The sequence below is a fragment of the Melozone crissalis genome, unplaced genomic scaffold (genome assembly GCF_028551555.1).
Source record: "Melozone crissalis strain CALT ecotype California unplaced genomic scaffold, PUWL_Pcris_2 ptg000062l_1, whole genome shotgun sequence".
Taxonomy (NCBI): Eukaryota; Metazoa; Chordata; class Aves; order Passeriformes; family Passerellidae; genus Melozone; species Melozone crissalis.
Genome location: NW_026535840.1, coordinates 5283480 through 5309813, shown reverse-complemented (window position 1 = coordinate 5309813; position 26334 = coordinate 5283480). Strand labels below are relative to the sequence as shown.

At 44.9% G+C, this 26334-nt stretch overlaps 1 protein-coding gene across 2 annotated transcripts in view; it reads right to left on the bottom strand.

Moving 5' to 3' along the window:
• The window catches only part of PRKG1 (protein kinase cGMP-dependent 1), a 353715-nt gene that overhangs the window by 39727 nt on the left and 287654 nt on the right, over positions 1–26334 (bottom strand). For both annotated transcript variants that reach the window (XM_054288351.1, XM_054288352.1), the window contains exon 9: positions 20454–20528. In XM_054288351.1, the coding sequence (XP_054144326.1) occupies positions 20454–20528 (75 nt within the window). The remainder of the gene's footprint in view (positions 1–20453; positions 20529–26334) is intronic.

Genomic DNA, 26334 nt, shown 5'->3' with positions numbered 1-26334 from the left:
AATGGCAGGACCATCTCTGGGATGATAGAATTACACCCCCAGAAGATGCTGGAGACAGAAAGGCTACACCAAACAGCCTGTCCTAAAAAAAGAGTAATTTATTGTGCTAAATCAGCTTAACAAAACAAATTATAAAATCAACTAACTTGAAATTCCAGTGTAAACAAGGAAGGATGAGATTTCTGGGCACCCAAAGGATGGACAAGGGTGGCTGTGGTCTGATTTGGGTTGTAAGGGACCTTAAAATCATCATGTGATGGGCAGGGACAACTTCCACTTGCTCCAGGCCCTGTCCAACCTGGCCTTGGAAAATTCTAGGGATTGGGCAGCCACAAGCACATGATAGATAAGAAAAGATAAGCCAGGCCCAATTCAAAGTCTTACCCTTGGGAGAACCTCCTTGTAAGAGAAAAATCAGGATCTAACACTGTTGGAGAGAGGTTTCAAATAAAAGCACCACTTGAAAAAAATCACAAAAGGGAATTTAAAGAGCAGCTGAAGGAGCTGATGAGGAGAATGAAATCTCAGCAGTGGCATGTGGGGATTTGGACACAGCTAACACACCTAGCATGGTTCTAGGAGAGGCCAGCAGGAATTTGGAGGGCCTGAGTGGCAGCAAGAGCCAGGATATTAAAAGCAAGAGCACCCTTCAAATATGAAGTCATTTCAAACAAATCAAGAAAGAGGAAAGAAAAAAGAGCCAAACCATGTCCAGTTGAAAGGAAAAGCGCCATCAGACAGAAAAAAAAAAAAAGGCACATAACAACTTCAAAAGGCTTCAAACCAAATAATAAACCCTTCCTGACCACAGCAGCAGCACGAGCCTGACCATGGGCTGTAGAGACCCTACAGAGACCCTGTGGAAAGAGCCCACCAAGGAGAACAAAGCCACGTGGGAGAAGCTCAGTGCACTTTTTACCCCTGGGCTCAACGTGGAAGCTCTTGTGGAGAACCTCCCAGCACATCTTCCTTCTCAGGGAAGCTCCAGGGGAACCCCACTGAAGTGTTAGGAGGGGACCCAAGCCCACCAAGGACCAGATGGGCCTCCCCCAGCACTTCTGTGTGACCTCCAGGATGGAAGTGGCTTTTTGATGGGATGCAGAGCCCTCTGGTCCCCTCAACCCAACATCTGTCCCAACAGAAGCACTTGACACATGGATAAATCAGAGTTCTTTGGGGAAGTGCCAAGGAGCTTCCCAAGCCTACTGGAGCTCTTTGAAGGAGTCCCCAGGCACGTGGGAAGGAGAGATCTGCTGGATACAGTTGGCTTGGATTTCCTAACAGCATCTGACGAGGTTTGAAAGGCTCTTACAGAAAGGATATAAGAAGAAAGGTCTGTGCATTGATTAAAACAAAAAAAAAGTTCAAAATGGGAAATGCATGGCTCATTTTCCTAATGGAGGGAAGCCAGCAGTGCTCAGATGCTTCCTGTTGAACATCTTTAGGGATGAAATGGAAAAAAAAAGGAGAAGAAGAGAAGTGACAGCATTGTCAAAGATATGAAATCACCAAAAGGCCGAGGTGAAAAACTGAACAAGGAAATAAAAACTGAGAGACAAGGTAATACCTACACTTGAAATGAAGTGGAATGAAGTGAGGGGGAAAAAAAAATCCTGCACAAGGAGGTGGTGATGGTCATTCATCCACTTTTACTGCCTTCAGCTCAAAAGCTAAGGAGTAAATTTGGAAAATGTAGTGGAAAGTGATGGTGAGGAGCACAGATCTGGAGTGGATTCTGCACTGGGGGAAAAGACAACTGGCAGGAGATGGTCAAAGTTGAAAAGGTCAGGCTGTGCCATGGAGAGCAGCTGTGCAGATCCAGGGAAGAGAAACCCACCAAGGAATGCTCAAATCTATCGACAGCAGGAAGTGCCCCAGTCCCAAATCACTGCAGAGCCGAGGAGGCCAATAAATCAATAATCACCTCTTTGCTCTTCTCCCCCTTCTGGACAGCTGCTGGAGGGCATGGGCAGAGACAGGACCCAGCTGGATGCACTGAGGCACTTCCAGCAGATCTGCACAGAACTGGGATAAACTGGGAAACTCAAGAGTCCTCCATGTAGTGTCTGAGAGCACCAAAACCCAGAGCTGTGTCTCTCAGCCTGCCCTGGAAGCTGTTTGTGTCTGACATGGAGAGACAGGAGCTGCTCAGTCTTACAGCTTGTCTTGACCAGATAAAAGGAAGTTCTTATCAGGCATTTATTTATTTCTTTAACACATGGCAGCCAGGCAGAAACAGATTTCTCACTGCTCTGCTGCTGCTGTGCTGAAATCCACCACAGGAGAAACTCCAAAGTGCTCTGACAACATTGGATTATTAATTATCCTGTGCTAATCAGGAAGGGATTAGGAAAACAAAACCAAACAAACCACCTGAACTCTCAGTTTTTTGGGGTTTTTTTTACCTCAGGTAACTCTTTGGCTGGGAAAGGGATTCAAGCTGGCTCATTTAGGGAATCCAGCCACCAAATCCTGCACATCCCAACAGTTCAATATCATTCCTGCTTTTCTGACGGAGCACATTTCCTAAAACACCTCCCACACACTCAGCTGGGTTTGGAAAAGGGCTTGTGCAAGCCCAGGAGCTGAATTTGCACAGGTGAGAGTTTTCCCCCAAAACCCCTCCAAGCCACGTTCCCAACACTGGAATCTCACCCCAGCTCTGGAAATTCAATGGGATACAGGCACAGCAGCAGCTCTGGGGTGGGGACACAGAGGGGACCAAGGGCTCTGGTTCACCACACCAAGGGCAGCTCAGAGGACAGAGGATCAAAAGTAAGGAGCTTCCTGAGGGTTCTCAGCATCCCTTTGAAGGTTCCCATCCCTTCTCCAGCACTTTCCCATACTTCCACTGGAGGGCAGGAATATCCCACGTTTCCAAGGATGATCCTCCAGCCTTTAAACAGCCCTAGGAAGGTCCAGCCTTTGGGGACATTTGTGTGCTCCTCCACACCTTCATTTGGTTTCTGTGCTGCTTTTATGGAGGAGGATAATTAGCAGGATTTTTTTTCCCAAACATCCTAATTATTTTCATCACAGTTTTGTCCCCACAGCCGTGCCTCCCCTCCCAGTGCCCTCCCCTAATTTCCTGACATAATTTCTCTGTAAGTAGCACAGATACACTGGAATTCCATACACCTGCATTGATTTACACCCTCACTGCTTCCTCAGGAAACAAGGAAATTATATAAAATATTCCTGGCTGAAGTGTGGCCATGCTGGAGGGATCTGCAGAGGGATCAGGACAGGCTGGATCCATGGGCTGAGGCTCAACAAGGCCAAGTGCTGGGTCCTGCCCTGGCTCAGCCCAGGCCCTGCAGCTCCAGGCTGGGCACAGGGGCTGGAAAGGCCCCTGGGGAAAGGCCCTGGGGCTGTGCCAGGGCTGGGCAGGAGCCCAGGGGTGCCCAGGGGGCACGAGGCCAATGGGCCCTGGCTGTGCCAGCCCAGGGCTGCCACTGTCCCCTGTGCTGGCCCTGCTGAGGGACCCCAGGGCTGTGTCCAGTTCTGGGCCCTCCTGGCCAGAAAGCCCTGCAGGGGCTGGAGCGTGTCCAGGGCAGGGAATGGAGCCCCAGGAGGGGCTGAGGGAGCTGGCAAGGGGCTCAGCCTGGAGCAAAGGAGGCTCAGGGGGCCCTTGTGGCTCTGCACAACTCCCTGCCAGGAGGGGACAGCCAGGGGGGGTCGGGCTGTGCTGCCAGGGAACAGGGACAGGACAAGGGGAAAGGGCCTCAGGCTGGGCCAGGGGAGGCTCAGCTGGGACAGCAGCAGCAATTTCTGCATGGAAAGGGTGAATTATCTCTATTACAGCCTCACAAACCCTGAGTTCTACAGCACTTCACTCTAACGAACTAAAAATGGAGCTCCATCTCTCTCTCTACAAGACCTTTTAAGGATAAACTGTCCAATTAAGAAATGACACCTGAATTATTTTTACTTTTAACCCAATAACCAACCACCCATGGCCTGCAATGTGGACTTTCTTATCCAGTTGCACAAAACCACCCAAACCCATGGAGAAGAAGGTGAAGAAGAAGGACCAACCAGCCTCTGCCCTAAAACCTCCATCTTGTTCATATATATTACTATATTCTAAAACCTTAAACTCTAAATTTTCCACCATGTGGTATCATACACTTCTATTCAAACTCCATACCCACAATCCCAGTTCTATCATTCCATTTTGGAATTCAATTCCAGGCCTTGGCAGGGGCTGCCCAGGGAGCTTTGCAGTGCCCAGCCCTGCAGGTGTCCCAGGAAGGGCTGGAGGTGGCACTCAGTGCTCCGGGCTGGGGACAAGGTGGGCACTGGGCACAGCTGGGACTCCAGGGGCTGGCAGGGATTCTCCAGCCTCAGTTATCCCTGGGATTTTGTGACAATCTTGCAGAGCTGACCTGGGGACCTCTGGCTTGTATTCCTGTATCTTTTCTAGTGAAAACTCTCACCAAGAGTAGAATAAAATTGATTTACTGTCTCCCACAATGGGACTTATAGTGGTTCCTGAAAGGGTCACACTTAAGGTTGGTCTGCTCAACAGATTTTGTGTGGTTTCCAAAAGTTCTCTCAGAATGTTCCCCAGCAAAGGCCATTGAAGACACAAAGCTGCCAGGAGACAAAAGGAGAGGTTTTTTCATGGAGAAAGAACTGCTCTGGTGAGCAGGAGGCCACCACCTGTAACCCTGAGGCTGGGGCTGCTGCTGCTTGATGGAGTCAAAATTCAGATGAATGAAGGCTCCTAAAAGCTTTCTGTGAACATTCAGCTACTCAGAGCAGCAGAAAAGAAACAGAGTGAACCAAAATGAGCTGCAGAAGGACCTTAGGAAGAGCCTGGCAGAAGCACCTCAGTGCTTTTTCAATAAAGATGAAATCAAACAGAGATAGAAAAAAAATAACCCAAACTTCAGATGCCAATAACAGGCGCTGGGATGACAATTCCTCTCAAAATAACCACAGGAAAGCATCAGCTCCATGCTGATGGGCTAGAAGAAGGATGGAATGTCAGGGATCACCAGGAAAGCAGCAGGAAAACAAAATTTAGCTTTATACAAACTACAGCACCACAGGAGTCATGGCTGAGCAAGCTGGGACTCTCCAGCCTGAAAATTGCCCACAATTCACCATTTTCAAGACGTATTTAGTAAAGGGAGACATCATTTCACTAAAATTCAGGGGTTTTTGGACTATCTGACTGTTTAATATCTGGGATCATGCTGAACATGCCCTGCTCTAGGAACTCTTCTCCACATTAAATACCTGAATTTTCCAGCCTAATTCTATGCTATAAAGACACAGTGTTAGCTCCTTACAGGGGAAATAATTCTGCAGGTGAAGCTGTTCCCACTTGGGCTCCTTCTCTGCCAGTTGTTCCCAAAAGATAGGAGAGAGCAGGATGGTGTCAGGCCTGTTTTTTTAGGAATTTTGGTTAATTAATTTCCTCTCTTCAGATCTATTTCCTGATGTGGAAAATGGAGATACACTGGAGACGTGCCCTGGGGCAGATCACCTCTGGGATGCCTGGGATCAGGTGAAAGCCTCATTTTTCTCCTCAGGAGAACAGGAAGCATGTGAAGAAGCAGAGCAAACATGTGGTGATATTCCCTGGAATATTCTGGTGGGTTCACAGGAGCTCCTGGAAAGGCGTTACAAGAAGGAAGAGAATGTTGCACACCAAACCCACCCTCCTTGTGCTTTCCCAGCAGGAATCTCAGCCCTCCCAAGGGGATGATCCCTTTATGTGAGCATTCTAGGCAAAACCCAGATCACAGCAAGGATTTGAGCTGTTGGAGCAAGTCCAGAGCAGGCACCAGGATGAGCAGAGGGATGGAGCAGCTCTGCTGGGAGGAAAGGCTGGGACAGTTTGGATTACTCAGCCTGGAGAGAAGCTCTAATTGTGGCTTTCCAGTGCCTGAAGATATTCCAAAGAAAAATTGAGACTTTTTATAAAGGCCTTCACTTCTGCAGTGACTTCTCCAGTTTAAACAAAACCTTCGTTTAGACTTCTCCAGTCTAAACAAAACCTTTCCAAAAGCCCATTTCTATTTTCAAAGGGGATCATCTTTTCCTTTACAAGTAGGTTTTACTCTGTCAGCATCTTTAGTGAGCACCGAAACTCTACCTGCTCGCTGAGAGGATGAGAGACCCAGAAACATTTCTTTTTAAATGTAATAAAACAATTCTTAACCAAGGGGTAAACAGTGATTGCTGGGGTTGAGCTCTACAGCCAAATATGTGGTTTCTGATAAAGATCATCTTCCTGCACTTCCCCTCTAATGGCTCTGCTGTCACTTGAAACTCCCAGGAGAGCCTTAATGCCTCCTTCCTTTCCTGGAATTAGCAGTGGAGCTTTCAGATGAGCTTCCCTTTGACTGAAAACGAATCAGGAGAGGCCTGAACTCAGCTCTGTGCCAAACAAACTTAATTCTGTGAGATTTTCCTGTCAGGCACCTCAGCCTGATTAACACCAGGCAAGGCAGGGGGGGCAGAGCTCCTTTGTAAGCTATACATGGGGATTAGGAGTGTCTGCATCCCTCAGGACTAAATCAAAACTGCCTTTTTAAGTAGGTGCCAATGTTTTAGCTTATTAAGGCACAAAACATGTGGTTCTCTGTTTATTTTTAAGCAGAGTGGATTTTGAGGCTTCAGCTGTGGTATTTCCAAAGCTGCCAGGGCTCCAAACCCCTCCCCTGGATTCAGGGATGGGAGGATGAGCCAATTGCAGCCCAAGGGCTGTGGAAAACAGGAGCCTCCAACATCAGAGGCTCTGCTGCTATTGAGCAAGTGACTCTGCTGAAATCTTAGAATCATGGAATGGGTTGGAAGACACTTTAAAGCCCCTCCAGTGCCACCCCTGCCATGGGCAGGGACACCTTCCACTACCCCAGGCTGCTCCAGCCTGGCCTTGGGCACTTCCAGGGATCCAGGGGCAGCCACAGCTGCTCTGGGCCAACTGTTTCAAAAGCCTTTTTGTTGTTTATATCTTCACCAAATCTGATGGATTTTAAACACAGACCTCTTGGAAGATGTAAAATTCATCTTCACCTTGTTGACACTCTGCATTCAGAGCATTGCACCCACATCCTTCCCCGTCAGGCTCAAGTGGAAACACAGAATAGTTTATGTTGGAAAAGACTTGTCAGATCATTGAGCCCAGCATCTTGTCCAGAATTCCCATCATGGTGCTGCAAGCAATGTCCTTAAGGGGATTTTCCTAATTATTTCCTGCTCATTATTTCAGCCCATCTGCATTAACCACTGAGAGAAGCAGCAGATCCTGAAGGATCCCCTGGAATGGGGGACCTGCAGTGTGCTTCTCATATACAAAATTTTACATGAACCCCATTTCCACCTCATCAGCTGTAATTAATTGCACCAAAAAGAGAGGGCTTTGATAAAATTTTCAGTTGCACTGGAGCACTCTGCATAAAACAGCCATAAAGTCAAGCACCACAACCTGTTATCTCCTCCTCAATCCCAGCTTTTCAGCATCACACCTGGATTTTCCAAGCAGAAAATGTTTCAGCAAGGAGGGACTTGATGATTATCAACTCTCCTGCCTTGATTGCTCCTTTCCCAGTTTATTTGGATCTAAGCTGAGTGTTTGTGTCTGCCAATTCAGAGGAGAAACAGAGTTGTGTCTTCCAAGACTTCTCCTCATCTCTTTATTCCCCACTGCTATAACAGCCCAGGTTCCCATAGAAACTGAGAGTAAAGAGCAGGAGTGTAAAATACAAATGAACAGGTCCAAGCTGGCAATGTTGTGTTTTATTAGACAAATAAATATCACTAATGGTCACTGGGCTTTTCTAAGGGCAGAGCCAGATAAGGCTGCACCTTATCAAATAAAGAGATGGCACACAAATGATAATGCCCAGACTCACTGGGAAGGGTCCCACTTCTGGAAAACGAGCTGCTTTCTGCATTATTCAGTTTTGGAGGCAGCAAAACCTGAGCTCCTCGTTTATAGGCCTGATCCTGACTGCCCAAATCACCCCAGTTTGAAGAGGCTTATCCCACTTTTGGAAACTGACCTGTTTTCTGGATTATTCATTTTGGAGGCAGCAAACCCCCAACTTCTCATTGACAGGTCTGATCCTGACTCCCCCAATCACCCCAGTTTGAAGAGTTTGATCCCACTGCTGGAAACTGAGCTGTTTTCTGGATTATTCAGTTTTGAAGGCAGCAAAACCTGAGCTCCTCATTCACAGGTCTGATCCTGATTCCCCCAGTCACCCCAGTTTGAAGAGGTTAATCCCATTTTCTGAAGTTGGGCTGTTTTCTGCATTATTCAGTTTTGGAGGCAGCAAAACCTGAGCTCCTTGTTTATAGGTCTGATCCTGACTCCCCCAATCATCCCAGTTTGAAGAGATTCATCCCACTTGCTGAAGTTGGGCTGTTTTCTGGATTATTCAATTTTGGAAGCAGCAAAACCTGAGCTCCTCGTTTATAGGTCTGATCCTGACTCCCCCAGTCATCCCAAATTGAAGAGGTTGATCCCACTTCTGGAAACTGAGCTACTTTCTGCGTTATTCAGTTTTGGAGGCAGCAAAACCCCAGCTCCTCATTCACAGGTCTGATCCTGACTCCCTCAAATCACTCTGGATTCTCATGTCTCAACACTGAAGCTTTGCAATGTCAAAATGGGACAAAACCCCACTAATTTAGACCTTCTCAGGTGGAGTTCATAATTGTAAATGAGCATTGGCACAAGGACTGAAGTTCTGTGCTCGAAGAACTGTAAAAATGGGTTTCTGAGGAAAGAGCAGGCTGGATGCTTTTGGATGTATCTTGAAAGTTGTCCTGGATAATTTCATTTTTTAACAGTGAAAGGTTTTTTGTTTTTGTTTTTTTTTTAATTGAAGGACTTCAGGAAGATTGTCAAGTTGATTGAAAATTATCACTTTGAAATTGTCAATTTGAGTCCAACATGACAGTAGAATTCTTCCCAACAAGAACACTGGAAATGGGAGAGAAATATTGCTGGGACTATAATCTATTCCAAACCCTGGAGAGTTTTTAGAAGGTCATAATAAAATTTAATTGAGTCCTTTTTTTTCTAGAGACACTTTCAATGCCATTTACAAATCCTTTGGCATCCCTGTTGTGCCTTCTCCAAAGGGGTGGCACAGATCAGCCTCTCCTGAGCCCCTGCAGCAGAAGGAGTGATGCCCTCTGCTAGAAATTTTCTTTTTCTAAGCAATGCCATTCACTGAAACTTGGGGAAAATTAGGAAAACTTTCAAACAGCTGAGTTGTTTGCAATTATTTTCATTTCCAAGCCAGTCTGTGCCATCCAACCCTCACTGACTCAAAAGGAGAATTCACTGGAGCAGCTCCTGTTGAGTTTCTGAGCAATGCAGCCCCTGGCACCCCCCAAGCTCAGCTCTCTTATTCTCACCTCCTCTGTATAACAGCACAGGAGATGCTGCAGGTCAAACAAATATTTGAATTTCCTTCCCCCAGCTGTGTTTATAACAATTTGCAAAATGCTTGAAGCCATGCAAAGAGATTCACATAAAAGGACACTTGAGTGGAGAGACTCCCACCTCAAACCATCAGCAACCCACCAGCAAAGGGAAGGTACAGCACTACTTGTTCCCAGCCTTTACCCTCTCCTGGCTCTCCTGAGAAGTCTGAGTGGTTTCTCCATTTCCAAGGAGTTGGATAACAAGGCACTGATAAAAACCTGCCCGCCTGGGAAACAATGGAGAGGTTGAAACACAAATAGAAACAGGAGGAAATATTCTTCATTTTGCTGCTGCATTTCTCAAACTCAGTGAAAGGAAGTTCAAATGACCAGTTTTAGCTGGTTGCAAGAAAAACCAGCTAAAACCAGCTAAATTGAATATATTTAATTTTATTAATTAATATTCATGTTTAATATTAATATATTTAATTCTCAGGGGACTTTGGGAAGTTCTGAGTGTGATCTGTGACCGGTGCAAGGCTCACTACTGCAGGACTTTACCCTTTGCGACCATAAAACATGAGAGCAAATCCTTTTTCCTCTAAATGTCAGCTTCAATACTTAGCAAGGGCACGTGTGAGCAGCAGGGAGCAAAAGCCTTGGAGCAGCATTTTCTCCTGGATCTGCTGTTTTCCCAAGCAGGAGGTCATGTCCTCACTAAGCACTTGCTCAACTCTTAAATATTTTCAAGTCTGAATCTGACCCAGATGCAAAATATGACAACTCAGCTCCTGCATCCTTATTAAAAGGAAGATTTGGAGCAGTGGGGTTGGTAAAACAGCTTTCAAAGCCGAACTGCAGCTTTGGAAGTGGGAAGCTGGAAGTGGGGGAATTTAAGGGCACAGCTGATATTTCAAAGTGGAGATTTTTAGTTTTGTGCCAAGCCAGCGTCTGCAGGGACTCCCTGGCAATTTCCCTGTGTATTCCTAGAGTCCCAGCCCTGGCCTGGGCTGCTGCCAACCCTGCTCCCATTTGGGGCTCCTCAAAGAGTTCTGAGCCACAGGGATTCCATGCTGCCCTCCAAGAGGAATGAGATCACTCCTGCACAGGGGCAGCCTCCAAAGGGCTGAAGGAATAAGAATCCCCGTGTGAGGAATGCACCTTGGGATGGAAATGCACCCAGCTCTGAGATTTAATCCAAGACTAATGTTGTAATAAGTTAGCCAAGACTGCATTATCTTCATGAAGGAAAAGCCAGATTGTTATTGTGTGGCTCATATTTTATAGGATTATCAGAAGGCATTGTGTCAAATCTTATTTGTTGATAATACATCCACATTGGCTCGTGCATGGTATTTTGCATATCTATCAAACTTCTGTATTCCTGATTAGTTTACATATTTTCTCTACTGATTCTCATGAGACAGATCTTATTGTTTATACAGATGCACTTATTTTACACCCTAGGAATAGATTGTTGTGTTAACAAACTCTCATTCCTCAGGCTGTTTTTACATGAGAACTTGCAAACTACTTAGAAGTGACAGGCCAGCTATTAATTTAGCTTAATTTTATGAGGCTTTTCTTTGATAATTTCTCTGCCTGTCTGTGACAGACTCAGATCAGGACCTGGAGCTCTGAAAGGCTTGGGGGAGGTATGGCACAGTTGTTTAACACAGATCATCAACAGCTGAGCAGATTCCAATTGCACACTTTGATGCTCATGGTATCACTCTAATCCCTCGCTCTGTGATCAATAAATGATGTTATTTGATGTTTTCTACAGAGCAACCCAACAATTGTACAGGAAATGACAGGAAACCAAGAGATAGCAAAGACAGGGCTCAAGCACATCTCCCTGTGCTGCTTTGCTGAGCAGACGGAGCCAGGAACACCTCACTGCCATCACTAAAATGAATTTTAAATACAGCCACGAACAAGGGGCTTTTAACTCGCATCAGAAATTTAATAACAAAAGCCCCATTAAAAACCTCCAGGTAGTTTTACATTAATGTCCAACATAATGGGCCAGATCAGGCTTTCATCTCCTTTTTCAAGGTTTACAGGCACTGAGCTCTCACACATATTCACAATGTCATCTTATCTATACTTCTGATGTTTCATCTTGTTATACCTCTGCAGAAACTGTGGGATCAGCTAAATCATGACAACTGTCTTTCCTTTCTTTTTTCTTCACTTTTTTTTTTTTTCAGATGATTTAAAGATTTAGAGCTCAACACTTCTCAAATCATTTCATGGAGCGTTCAGTGAGACACTGAGAAAATGGAGCAAATGCAACTGAGGGCAAATCAATGTAAGTAGAGCAGAGCACAGCCAGGAAAAGCAAGTGCACTGCCCAGGGTGGGGTTTGGGATGCCCTAAACCTGCTCCAAGGCCAGGCTGGATGCACTTGGAGCAACCTGGGATTAGTGGAAAGTGTCCTAGCCCATGGAACTGGATGGGTTTTAAGGTCCCTTCCAACCTAAATCATTCTGGCATCACAAGTGATGCAAAGAAACACATGAGAAAAAAAATAATAATAGTAATAGTAATAGTAATAGTAATAGTAATAGTAGTAGTAGTAGTAATAATAATAATAATAATAATAATAATAATAATAATAATAATAACAACATAAATAAACCTCCATTACTCAGTATATATATTACTGTAATGGGAGGCTGGCACCTTCCTGGTGATCCCAAAACCAGGAGCATCACATCCTGTGGGTCCCACAGCTGGGAGCAGGAAAGGCACAGATCTGTCCTGGAATCTTTTCCTAGAATCCCAGAATGGTTTGGAATGGAAGGGATGTTAAGGATTAGCCAGTGCCATCCTTGCCAAAAGCAGGGACACCTTCCACTGTCCCAGGTTTCTTCAGCCTGGCCTTGGGCACTGCCACGGATCCAGGGGCAGCCACAGCTGCTCTGAGCACCCTGTGCCAGGGCCTGCCCACCCTGCCAGGGAACAATTCCTTCCCAATATCCCATCTAAACTTCCACTCTGTCATTTTGAAGCCATTCCCTGTGTCCTGTCCCTCCATCCCTTGTCCCCAGTCCCTCTCCAGCTCTCCTGGAGCTCCTTTAGCTCTGGAAGGGGCTCCCCAGGTAAGGATGAGATGAGGGTAGAAATCCTGAGTGGAATAGGGACTACATTTGCACTGGAACCTATGTATGGACAGCAATTTGAGCCCTCAGGAAGAGTGATTGTTTTCTACAAAGAAGATTAAAAAGGGCGGCTCAGCTGTTTTGGTGAGATGGAGATGTCTGCAGCAACTTTGGAGTTAAAGCTACACTGTGTTTTTCACTTAAAATGGGATTAAATTCTTCCATTTCACAGTTGGGTGATTGAATTTCATCTCCCAGTGTGACACAATTTCTGTCCTGGGATCAGCTGAATTTGCTGGGCAGTTTTTGGGTACCACACTCACTGATGTTAGCAGGCAGAACAATGAATATTCACTCATTTTGAAACAGGAACCTCCACCCTCTAGTCCTTCCCCTTTCCCTGAGTTAAAACAACCAGCATTCCCAAACCTTGGAACAACTCCCACAAATCCTGGCCTGGGAAGTTTTTTGGGTGAATGGGGAAGAAACTTCTTCATCTGGCAATGCCTTTGCCAAGATAATTTGACATCAGGGAGACAACACTGTCCCACCTCCAGCCCTGGTGCTTCCCCCTCTGGGTCCCAAATATTTTCCTGCCAGACCTTCCATGGCTGCCAGCACCAGCAACATACCTGCCCTTCATCTCTCACTGGCTCTACATCTCCTTCTTTCCTTCCTCTTACAAATTCTTGGATATAAAAGTGAAGTCTGAGCTCCTAGGAGCTGCTCCAAGCAGAGCTGGACTAGCAGGGATCTGCAGCTCTGGGAAAGGCACAAATGATCTCACACCTGTTTCCAGCAGTTCCAAAATCACTGTTTCCCTGTAGCAGCAGAATCACTCACTTTTATTTGGATTACATATTTTGTTCAAGTGCCTCCCTGTTATTTAAGTCGGCAGATAACAGCGGGACAGAAATAACCCAACTTACAGTGGTGTAATCCATAAAAGCTGCTTAGATAAACCCTCAGGACAGCTCCAAAATGTGCTGGACAGCCAATTTACACCACCAGGGGTGCATGGAAATGTTTTAATGCTGCCTTTGCCTCGATCCCCCCAAAACTGGCCAAGGTTTCTGGTTAAAGCACCAAACCAGCACAGCACAGAGCTCTGGGATTAGCAGAATATTCCCAGCAGCTCCTGAGAGAAGGATTCCCATCCATGCCACAGGAATGGTTGATATTTCCAAGACTCAGAACATCAAATGTTTCCACCACATGCAGCTGGAATAGAGGCGTCCACATTGCATTTCTGCTCCCTCTGGGATTTGTTATCCTAGGGATGATTGATTTCTGCTGCAGTTTTCCTTCCTCAGGACAGCTCTAATTCCATAAAACAAAGAGGACAGCCCCAATTCCATAAAGAAATGCAGCCAGCTGTCGGAAGAGCAGCACATTTTAGAGGCACTGACTTTTCCACACCATCTGACATGCCATTATCACATCCAAAGGTCAGCAGAGCAAGGGGAGAGCACAGAGATTATTACCTAAATAAAACAACCTGGCTTTCAAAAGGTCACCCACATATCCCTGGTGGGTGACAGAGCATTCCCAGTGCTCTTTCTCCAGAGGGAAGCAGCCACCAAGTCTGCCTGGTGTGGTCTCTGTGTGAATAATTCAAGTCTGCAAACAAACAGCAATTCCCCCTCAATAAACAAAGTCGTATTTAGCATTTACCTTCACTTAGGGACATCACCCTGCGTGCTCTCTTGCTGGGCTCTCACATTTTCAAATGATTTCTGAGATGTTTTCTAATTCCAGCCCTATTTATTACAGCAATCAGGAAAATGTGACAGAGCTGGATACAAACTAGCAGTGGCTTCAGGATGGAATGACAAATTATTTAAGGCTGAATGCTGGGAAAAGCAAAACTCTCCACCAGGAAGAGAAAAAGCTCTTCCATGTTAGAGGCCAAATAATGCCACCTAAAATCGCAGTTTTTATGAATATTAAATGTTGCAGGTCACACAAACTGAGCAGGTATCAATGATCAGTTGTTGCTTCCACACAGCCCTCACCAGAGAGGAGAAGGGTTTTAATTATTTACACAGCTTAAAAGAAATGACTGCAACCTCTGCTTTTTATAGCCCTGAGGAGCTTTTTGCCAGCTTTTTGCACATCCCACAGGATTTCTCCCCAGTCTGGCACCACGGATAGCCGAGGCAAAAGCTGCTTCCCAGATGGTCCCTAATTCAGGGAACGAGGGACACAGAGGCGGATGGAGCCCCTCAGCACAGCTCCATGAGGCTGCAAAGCCAGCAAATACTGTCTCTTGCAGGAAAAATGACTTTCCATGCTTTGGTGGATTATTTCAGCCAAAGTTTTCCAGCCCAGCACCAAGTCAGGTCCTCACTAAATCATCCTCTTTAACTGTCAGCTCCCATTTTGGAACCCTAACTCTGCCCATTTCCCTTCTGGCAGGGGTTAAAATCTATCTCAGTTGTATTTATAAACAAAATAAAACCATTCTTCTCTAACACTCAGGGCTGTTTTAGCCACACAACCCCAGGGCTGGCTGGATGTCCAACCCAACAGGCTGGACAGAGCCCTGCAGGGGCAGCATCTGCAGGCAAAGCTTTCCCAAGGTTTTTCATCACACCAAAACAGGAGTTTCCATGAAGATAAACTGGTTTCTACTCCTTTTTTACGGAGCTGAATGGCCAATCCAGCCTCAGTGTTTTCTCATCCTCAGTGGATCAAGACTGTGACCATCACTTGGACCCACCGATACCAAAATTGCAACAACCAACTATCATTTCTGGATGGTGGGATCTTTCCTCTACTCTCTCTCCTCTTACCCTTTATTTCTTTTCCTTGGATATCATTATACTTTTATATTGATTTATTATCTTTATACTTTTATATTGATTCATTTCCATAGGTATATAAAAGGGAAAAATATTCATAACCACCCTCTGCAGCAAAATTAAGTCAATGAACTACTGGGATGCTTTTTTATGAATAAATGGAGTGAGAGAGGGGGTGTAAGGTGAAAAAAAGGACATCTCAAGGACTGAAAAAGAGGACTAGGAAAGGGGATTGAAACAGAAGGTTTGGATAGAATCATTCAGGTTGGAAAAGAGCTCTCAGATCTCTGAGACCAACTGTTAATGAAGCTCTTCATTAAAACAGCTCCAGAAAGATGAAGGGCTCTAGGGCTGCAAGGACATGGAAAGGCATCATACACTAAATAAAGGTTCCTGTCCCCTCAAGCTCTGGGAAAAGCAGCTGATTTTGGCTGTGAGTATCCAGACATTCCCCCAGGGCTGCCATACAGCTGGAATGGCAAATAAAACAAGGGAGAAGTGCAGTCAGAACAACCTCTACCTGCAGAGAGCTTGGAGCAACAGCATGAAGGCACCAGAGTCCAGGCTGATGCCTTAAGTCTTAGTTTTGATATTTTTCAGATTCTGTGCTGCTTTAGTGTGTAACTCCGAGCTTCATATGGAGTGTCAGCAAGTTCTCTTCACAGGCTAGTTAGACAAAACAAGCCTTTTCCAACTTGAGACCAAGGACAACTGTTACAAGCTCCAGGCCAAAAAGTATAAACAATGGCGAAGACAGAAATATGAGAAGGGTGGGACTTCATAACCTAAAACTGTAATTGCACAATTAACTCCAATATGCAAATGGAGCAGAACTGATCAAAGTGAGAGACCCCACAACCAGGTGTCCTTTTTCTGCTCATTTTGGTTCACCTTGGGGGCAGCCCTGGCTGGGCTCTTGTGCTGCCCAAGGTGGATCCATTTGCTTTAACTCTTCCCCAAGCTCCTTCCATGGGTGTTTTGGATTGGTAGAAAATGGCAGCAGGAGGCAAAGTTGTCATCTCCTCACCCTAACAAAGTCTTAGTACTGCTTAAAATACAAATACATAGCATGGCCAAGCCAAGCTGGGAAATATTTTAAGGTTATTTGTTGGTTATTCTGATGCCTCAGGTTTAGCTTTTATATTTTTCAGAGTCTGTGCTGCTTTAGTGTGTGGGTCTGAGCTTCACATTAAGGGATGGTGAGCTCTCTGCACAGAGCAGGGAGACAAAACAATTCCTCCTCTAGCTCAGGACCAAGGACAAACGATCCAAATCTCAGGCCCAAGAGCACAAACAACGTGGGCTGGAGAGAGAAAAAGGAAAAGGTTGGGACTTCATAACCTAAAGCTGTAATTGGACAATTAACTGCAAGATGCAAATGGAGCAGAACTGATCAAAGTGACAGGCTCTGTGACCGGGTGTCCATTTTGCGCCCATTTTGATTCACCTTGGGTGCAGCCCTGGCTGGGCTCTTGTGCTGCCCAAGGTGGATCCATGGAAGAGATTCTTTTAATAAATCCCTGCTTTATTCTTTAGCTCTGTTCTAGGTCAGCCTTCTCAAGACACCAAGGCTTCAGCTGGGGATCAATCCCAAGCCCTGCTGCCACAGGAGATGGGCACTGGGAGCCAGCTGGGAATGTGATGGGAGCACTGGAACAATGATCTGGGGGCTGTGCTCAGCTGGGCACAGCCAGGCAGTGGCAGCTGTCCCAGCTGGGTGGCAAGGGACACCTCAGTGGTGTGGCTGTACCACCAGATAGGGAGGAACCTCTCCAGCCTTGGTAAGGGTCCAATAATTGCACAGGATCAATGCCAGAGTTCCCAGGTTGGGATGAGCCCAGCAGGAGGGATTGGTGTGCCCTGAGCAAAGGGGGTCACTGAACCTCGCCCCACTTGGCACCACCAGCTGCAGCAGAAGCCACCCTCCTGCGTCCTCCTGGATTTATGGAAGCTGCTGGAGTGGCTCCATCTGGAAGCAACCTACACTGAGATAATCCTGATGATTTGGGCATCTCCTTCATGCCCTAAATGCCACCGTGGCTGGGCCTGGCACTGGGACCCTGGGAGTCTTCAGGACTCCCATTTCCTCAGAGCATGAAGCAAATTTTCCTCTCTCCTTCCCTTTTCAGTAGGCAATTATAATATCCATTAGTTAATTAATTCATTAAGTCATTTGAATACATTCAAGGAGTAGAATATTATAATTCATATTATAGTCTGCACAGTCCTATAATTAAAATCATAGCCTACAATTAAAATCTTGGTCTCACAGATGATGTGTCTGCAATTGCTGATTTAAGAGAGGGAACACCAAGGATGGACATTAAAGGGAACTGTCAACCCCAAGCTAACAAAAAACAGGAAAACGCCTCTAAAATGAGAATAAACTCAATAAATAGCTCAGCTCCTCCAGGCCTGGAGGACAGATGGATACATGGAAAGATATTCCAAGCCTGTAACTTCTGCCTAACATCCTCTCAGCCATGCCCTGAGCTCTGTGACTCCAGGGATGTGCTCCAGCATGGAAATGGGGAAAAACCCACAGTGCCACTAATTCTGTAAGCATTTACAGTCCTAAAATGGTTTGGGTTGGAAGAGACCTCAAAGCCCAACCTCTTCCACCTCCTATTACACCAATCCTGCCCAAGCTGGCCTTGGTCATCCTGATCCATTTGATCCACAGGAGGCATCCCAAGGCCTTTTCCCAGCTGGCAGTGAGCTCTGAAAAGGAGATGGGAGCTAAAAAAAGACAAGCAAAAACATTCCATGGGATTTGCATAAAGCCTCACAAACCTGCCCACGTTTCATGTTCCTAGTTCTTCCCTACCACAAACCTTCCCTTGGAAAAAAATAGGCCCTTGAAGGACAATTAGCTGGAGCTAATTAACTGCTGCTTGCAAAGGAATCCAGGTTAAACTTGCTGCCAAGGAGACTTTTCTCCCAAGGAGTTTTGCTTCTGGAACACCAAAACTTTCTGGAAGGGCTCACAATTCTTCTGGGCTCTCTCCCCGAGGAACTTTACAATTTTTCCCGCCTCTATCCATCCTTCTGCTGGTTTTCAAGGAGCCCAGCAAACAGGAATATGGAATTTAACTGCTAAATACTCTATTTTTCAATAGGGCATTCATTTTTTTGGATGTTTTTCCAGGCAGACAACACTGATCCCTCCTGCTCTGTCTGAGGCACAATGTCAAGATGTGACAATAATGTCACTGGCACCCCCACTCTGCAGTGACAGGGCTCCAGCATGGGCCTCTGACTTTAAAGATAAAAAAGTTGCTATGAAAATTAATTGGCTCAGCCTTTTAGGGAACAATTCCTCCCTCAGCAGGGCCCTGCCCTTCCATTGGGATGAAACACTTGGCATTAGAAGGAAAGGACTGGAGAAGATGAAAGCTCCAAAATGTGAAGGTGAAAACCCAGTGGCTCCCAAAAGGAAGAGTTTCTTCCAAAGAGGTCCCAAACTGCAGCTTCCCCCACATTGTACAGCAGATCCTAATATTCCCTGAACTACCCTCAAAATCTCCTCAACCTGCATCCCCAACGTCTCTGGGATAATAAATACTCAATAATAGAGCTTAAAATTAGACATGTGGGGAGGGAACATTTTTCTTGGTGCTAATGGGTTGTGGTGGCACCTTCAAAAACCTTCTGTGACCATGACATTGTTTATGACCCAACCCAAAATTCCCCAGTGTTATTCCCAATGTTTTCTTCCCTTCTGCTCTGATGGAAATCAATATAACCCAAATAGAAACACTCAAAAATTAATATAAAATAATAACTGAATGATCATGGGATGTTTGGGATCATCTATGTGAAGCATTCCATGCCCCAAACCCCCTTTTTTGGGGGGATGATAAAGGAAGTTGATAGTCTCCCATCTTTTTAATTGAGTCAAAAAGAATTTAGGGAATTTAACCTTTTGAATGGAACTCTTTATAAGAAGGAATCTTACATTTGATCTGAGGCAGAGAAATATTATTCCAATCTAAAATGCAACTCTTTAGATACCTTAAAATCAATTAGATATTTCAAACATCACTCAAACACAAGAAAAGAGAAATAATCTATGGGTATTTTGCAGGATTTTTGCTAATGAACTGAAGACTTTTGAGATGGATCTTAGTTTCTGAAACAGACCAAGAGTTATTTTTAATCAATATTAATTGGGAATTCTCACTTTCCCTCCACAGAGGTGCCCAATACCTTCAGCAGACACCATTCCAACCCCTGTGGCCTAATGAGAAGTTTCTATGTACAACCCCATTGGAATCTGCAATTTAGGCAGTCACTCAGAGTGTTTGACTTTGAGAAAACACTTCCCCCCTTCATTAATGTGCTATGAAAAAAATCCCCATAAAAGCAAAATAATTGAGAGGGAGCAAAAGTAAAGAAATTTTGTATAGAGCAAATTTAATTTTCTTTTCAACAACTTCTGCCTTTCAATTGTGTTTGGTTGATATTGAGCATCTCCCAAAGAAGAACAGGATCCTCTTAAAAAGCTTTAATCATTGGGATAGAATCAGAGCTCAAAGATTACAGATTAAAATCAAATTGCAGCTCAAGAATTAATAAAAAGTGTGGGGGTTTAAAAATATTTTAATCTAATACTCTACATCTCCCTTCTGAAAGGAATGAATATTTATTGTGGACTTCAGATTAATATACTGCTTCACATCAAGGCAGCTCTAGTTTTTATCCTCAAATGACAAATTCCACTGCCCATCCTTTGTCTCAGAACATGTTTGACTTTGGAAGGTATTTGGAAAAGGTCAGAGCTCTCTAAAGAAATGAAATGCCTTCAACAACAATTCCCTCAACGACAATTCCCTCAAGTGCAATTCCAAGATCTGGAGTTTCTCACCTCACAATGTGTTTCTCATCTCAATATTTCAAGAGGATTTCTGGATTCAAATATTGTGATTGAGCAGGACCTTGGGACCACCTGGCTTTGGAGGAGACCCATCTCCATATTCATGGGGAGAACCAGGGAGACCTGAGGAGGAAAATTCCTCCATCCAGAGGAGGAATCTCTCCTTTTTAAGCTGTTTGGCATTATTGCATGGAGAACAAGGAGGGGTTTTTTGGGAATTCCAGTGGAATTCAACAAACAGAAGTTTGAGACTTGATGCTGAGCACTTACTTTGCTTTTGCTTCTGCATCCTCATAGGCTTTGTTGGAGACATCGTCCAGGCCCCCGATCAGGTGCTTGAAGGAGCTGTAAAGACAAAAGGACACTTTTTGAGAGGAAAATCACAGAATCACCAAGGTTGGAAAACACCCTGAAGATCATCCAGTCCCACCAGATCCACCACTGAAACTGAAGAGATTCCACCTGGGAGCCAAGAAATCCAGTGTGGCTTTTTGGCAGCAATCTGGGGTGGATCTCCATGCTGGTGACCCACCAGGCCCAGGCCTCAGGAATGCTGGAGATGTGGAAACCAACACCAAGAAGATCCAAAATTATTTATCTAGTGCACTGAAAGGGCTGCTGAAGGTTTTCACCCTCCAGCAGAAGTTTCAGGGTAAAAGTGGCTGGTGGGGGCACATCAACAATCACATCCCTGTTCTCCAACCAGGAACCCTGTCAATCCCTCTGCTTCCAAAGTGAAATTTTCACTTCTGGATCCCAGCTTTCTCATCTTTAGAGAAAAAAGCATCCAAAAACACATCAAAGGGGGTTCAAACTGAAAGAGAGGGAATTCAGGTTGGATTTTGGGATGGAATTGTTCCCTGGGAGGGTGGGCAGGCCCTGGCATAGAATTCCCAGAGAAGCTGTGGCTGCTTTTGGATCCCTGGAAGTGCCCAAGGCCAGGCTGGACAGGGCTTGGAGCAGCCTGGGACAGTGGAATGTGTCCCTGCCCATGGCAGGGGTGGCACAGGATGACCCTTAATATCCCTTCCATTCCAAACCATTCTGGGATTCCATGAAAAACCAGAAATTACCAATTGAAATCAGTCAATGCCTTGAAACAAAAATATTCCAGGTGAAAAGCTACTTTTAACTATCCAATTCCAGTATTCCCAGTGGGTCTATCCCACACAGGTTTTCTTTTTTTCAAGGAAGAAGAATTTGAAAAGATGAACTGCTGCAAGCCAGAGTCTCTTGACTGATCTCTGCCTTAATGTTACAGCCTCACAAATGAAAATCCTGCAATTCTTCTGTGCTCCTGACACTCCTGAGGCACGAAACACAGAGCTCGAGAAAAGAAATTGCTCTAAGTTGACAAAAAATGAACTGAAACATTGAAAAAAATAAAAGAAAAAGCCACATTTCTGACATAAGGAATAAGAAGAGGATGTTTAATATGGTGCTTTCTCAAGGAGGATTTGTAGGATCAAAGAGAATGAATGGCACTGAGCAGGTGAGGGAAATCCAGGGCAGCTGGGGAAATGCAGTGTCCTGCCAGGCACAGGGTGAGCTGGGATAATCAGTGTGCCTGGGATGGGAACAGTGGGACCCTGGGCGGCTCAGACACACTGACAGTCCCAAGAGAGTCCTTCAGGAGATGCCTGACCCTATGAATGCACCCCATGGATGTGTGGAGATGGCACTTACTGCAGAACCAAGGGAGGCACAATGATCCTGTTGGAAAAAGCCGGATTTTCCCCATCACTGTGGGGCAGGAGGTGACAACTGGGAGAGCTGGTTTGGATCTGGAGCTCCTGGAAAGGCTTTTCCAGAGGAATTCCCCTCTCTGGGGCTATTCCAGAGCTGTGTGAACACAACCCTGTGCTCTGACATTGCTGGAGCAGGGAGGTGCCACCAGCTGCCCACTGTGTGCCCTTCCAAACTGACCCATCCTGGGATTCTCTGCTGGGAATTACAGCTCAGGAAATGCCCTCTGCCCACACCAACTTCCCCAGTCTTTCACTCAGTTTAATTCATTATATTTTAAATAATACAATCAAAGAAATCATTTTTGCAAGCAAATTAATTAATTCATTAATGAGGAAGAGAAGGCACAAACCCTTTGCTCTCATATAAACTCATGTTAGTGGGTTTTACCCAATCTAATTACTAATATTTTTATTATTAGGACATGTTAATAATGGGAGTAACTTTTCAACCCCCAATTCCTTGCTCAGCAATGAAAATAGGAACAACTCAGCTCCTTCAGCACCTCAAGTTTTATCTTCCTGCTGCTGGGAATGTGCCACAGGATGAAGCCAAACCTAGCAAGGTGACAATGAGACAAAAGCAGGATTGGGGTGTTAATGCCTAATTGCACTCCAAATAGGTATTTAGGCAATTAATTAACACAGCAACACCATCCTGGAAGGCTATAAGACATCACCTAAGGCCTAAATTGTGATTTAGGCTTGATTTGCTTAGGAAAATGTGGCAGGGTTAAAAACCCCCTTTTTTTGGCAATGCAAATAAATCTTTTCCAGTGAAACAGCAAAGAAGAAAAAGTCACTGAAAGGAGCAACAACAGTTTCTCTAAACCCCTTAATTTTTATTAAAATTTTTAAGCCAGATTTAGCACTGGGCAAGCTATCAAAGTTCACTTGAGTCCCTTTTTTTATTGCTCATCTCAACGTTGTTGAAGTCTCAGCTCAGTCCCAGAATTCAATCAGAAACTGCTCGGGGTTTTTTCTCCCCCTGGCCTTTTCTCTTCGTTTTTTCTATTCTCTCCTCATAACCAATTTTCTCCATGGATAAACTTTGCTCTGACTGGGAGAAACAGCAGAGCAGCAAACCCTAAAATCTCCACTGAAAGAGCTCGGCTCAGCTTATATGGGGTCAGTCATGCCAGGATAATACTTTTTTATTTCATTTTTCTCCAATTTCCCTTGCCAGGAGGGCTGATCCAATAACCTTTGTTGACACCTCACAGCCCTCCCTGAAAAAAAAAACCAAACCAAATCTTTGAAACACAGACAAAAATGGGAAATGCAAAGTGGAAAAGCAGAAAATAGTTGAAATATTTAAAGTGTTGCCTTAAAAAATTATGCATCCTATTGATATGTGCAGCTGAACAAGACAAGAATCTGGAAAAACAGCATTTGGAGTAAATTCCAGGTAATTCTGTAAGTCTCTGTCAGCAGCAGCTGGGCTTTAAGTTGTTCTGGCTCTGATCCATCAGCTCCTCTCTCTCTCCATTTGCATGAGGCAATTTTGTCCTCCCAACACCCACAGTGTTGCTAAATCTCCGAGCTCCAGGAAAACGTTGTTGGCACCATAAATAAATTATATGGAGGGGAAAAAAAATCACATATAAATAAAAGATGAACCCGAATCAACCTCGGTGTAAATATTCCGACAGTTCAGGAGCAGCCACAAACACTTTCAAACACTGTCTCAGTTTCAAGAGGTAGGTGTGAAAAAAAAAAAAAAAAGAATTATAGAGTGGCACCAACTTGTCCCTGAGGGTGCCAGTGATGATCCAAACGTCAGGAATGAGTTTGGAGCCTTTCCCTCCTGTTTTCTCTCCATACAAAGGGGCTGCAAGTGAAGTCTGTCTGTGCATCTTTATTCCAACTGATCCACAGAACAGATGCTCAAGGCGTGTCTGCACCATTTTTATCAGAAGACCTTTTACAGACAAGTTCCTAAAGGACCAATCCATCAAATCCAGCACATATTTGTTAACTTTTCCCCAAATGTACTTCTGGAACAAATCTAATAACGCCTCCAAGGAGCCTGGAAATTCACCAGGATGAGCTCTGACAAGGCCAAGTTCAGAACAATTTGGAGGCAGCACCATCGAGCAGCTCCCAGAGTAACTTTTTTCCCAGAGGATGAATTCCTGCAGTGCCACCACAGGAAAAACTTCATTAACATCAGCCTTGATCTTGCAGGGTCAAGGCAAGTCCTAAAGACAGAAAGTCCATGAATTGTAAATAAAAAAAAAACAAAACAAAAACAAACAAACAAACAAACAAACAAAACTACTTGGAAATAAAAATGCCTTAAAGCCATCTGAGAGGTGCTGTAAAATATTAATGTGTGCTCCCAAAGTGGAGGTTTGAGCAGCAGGAAATGCTGGGGCTGCAATGAGCTGTGTGGCTCCTCAAGTACCCAAATTCCCTCAGAAGGTCAGATATCCAGCTGGCCTTTTTTGTCACAATTCCCATGAAGGCTGTGTGGAATTTGTTGAAGTTTCCAAGGCAATTCCATAAGCCCGTGGTTGGGTCTGTGCTCCATGGCAGGAAAAACATTGGATACATCAACCCCAACTCATCAGAGAGGTTGAGCATGGAGCCTTGCTGTGGTCCCTCACAGGGCTGTCACCCCATTTCCTCAGCCTTGTCACCCTCTCACTTCATTTTCCCTACTGGATTACTGTACCTCCTCTTCTGTGTTGAAATTTTGATGATAATGGGAGATTCCTTGGAATATTTCCTTGTCTGAATTCCAAATTCTTTCTTTCAAATACCAAAATATTTGTATACCAAATACCTGACCAGGTAGGACTACACAATTTTTTGGTTTTCTTCCTCGAGGGACCAAAATGAATGGTGCTCCCAATGGGAACCATAGAATTTCTAGAAAAGTTTGAGTTTTTGGAAGGGAATTTAAATCCCATCCAGTGCCATGGACAGGGACACCTTCCATTATCCCAGGCTGCTCCAAGCCCCATCCAGCCTGGCCTTGGACACTTCCAGGGATCCAGAGGCATCCACAGCTTCTCTGGGAATCTGTGCCAGGGCCTGCTCACCCTCACAGGGAAGGATTAAGAGGATTAAGGACCAAATCCCACTGAAATTCATTATTCCAGTAATGGAAGGGACTCAAAAACCACAACTGCAAGATGGAAAAAATACCAATGCTTTTTGTAACAAATATTTTCAGGACAAGGACAAGTGGGAACAAAGTCCATGGGATGCAACAAATGCTTCCTGCAGGTTGTTTTCATTGTTGGATCATGATTTTGCTCATTCCTACACCAGAAAAGGATGCTGGAAATGCACTTTGCAAAGCACATCTTCCTAGATCGGCAAAAATAGCTGTACTACTTTTTGGGAGTCTTTGGGGTGCTTTTGAGACTGGAAGAGCCCTCTTGTTTCACAAGGAAATTAAAAAGCATGGCAGCACCAACATCATCTGGTAATTAAAGACCCATCATGAGCTCCAGTTTGACTTCCCTCGTGGTATTTCCCACTCCTGCTGCTTCAGCCCTGTAGCCATTTTATACATACTTTATAAATTCCAGAGATCCTTTTAGGCAAAGCATTCCCCCTTGTCATGCTTAAACAATTCTCTTCTCAAACTCAACTTAAGCAATTCCCTTCTTAAATCCAACTTCAGCAATTCTCTTCTCAAACCCAACTTAAACAATTTCCTTCTCAAACCCAACTTAAGCAATTCCCTTCTCCAACTCAACTTGCCCACAGCTCCTGGCTCATCCCTGTAATGAAAATTTCCAGCATTATTCACCCCCAAACTACAAACCCTGCAGCAGCCAAACCAGCCCTAAAATTGCTGGGAAAATTGGCAACTCCAGAGCCAACCCAACTTTAGTAATTCCCTTCTCCAAATCAACATCAGCAATTCCCTTCTCCAACCCAACTTAGAAAATTTCCTTCTCAAACCCAACTTCAGCAATTCCCTTCTCAAATTCAACTTCAGCAATTCCCTTCTCCAACCCAACTTGCCCACAGCTCCTGGCTAATCCCTGGGATGAAAGTTTTCAATATTATTCACTCCCAAACTACAAACCCTGCAGCAGCTAAACCAGCCCTAAAATTGCTGGGAATATTGGCAAATCCAGAGCCAGGCTCATGCCTCCCTTAGGAATAACTTCCTGTGGCACCAAGGTGGGACTTTGTTAATGAGATGTGGCAGCTGGAACAATTTTTGGATGCCTTGGGAAGCCTTCCACAAGGAATTTGGAAGAGTTCTCCTGCTGTAGATAATTCCAGTGGGTGATGCTGGTCAGCGAGGCTGGAATTCTCCAGGAATCCCATGTGTTAAGGTCTTTTCCCATCACTTGTTTTTTGAAACTGCAACACCAGTTTTGCTGAGCTGCTTCAGATGGGGGACACCCACAGAGCATGGAAATTGCTGCTTCAGTGGT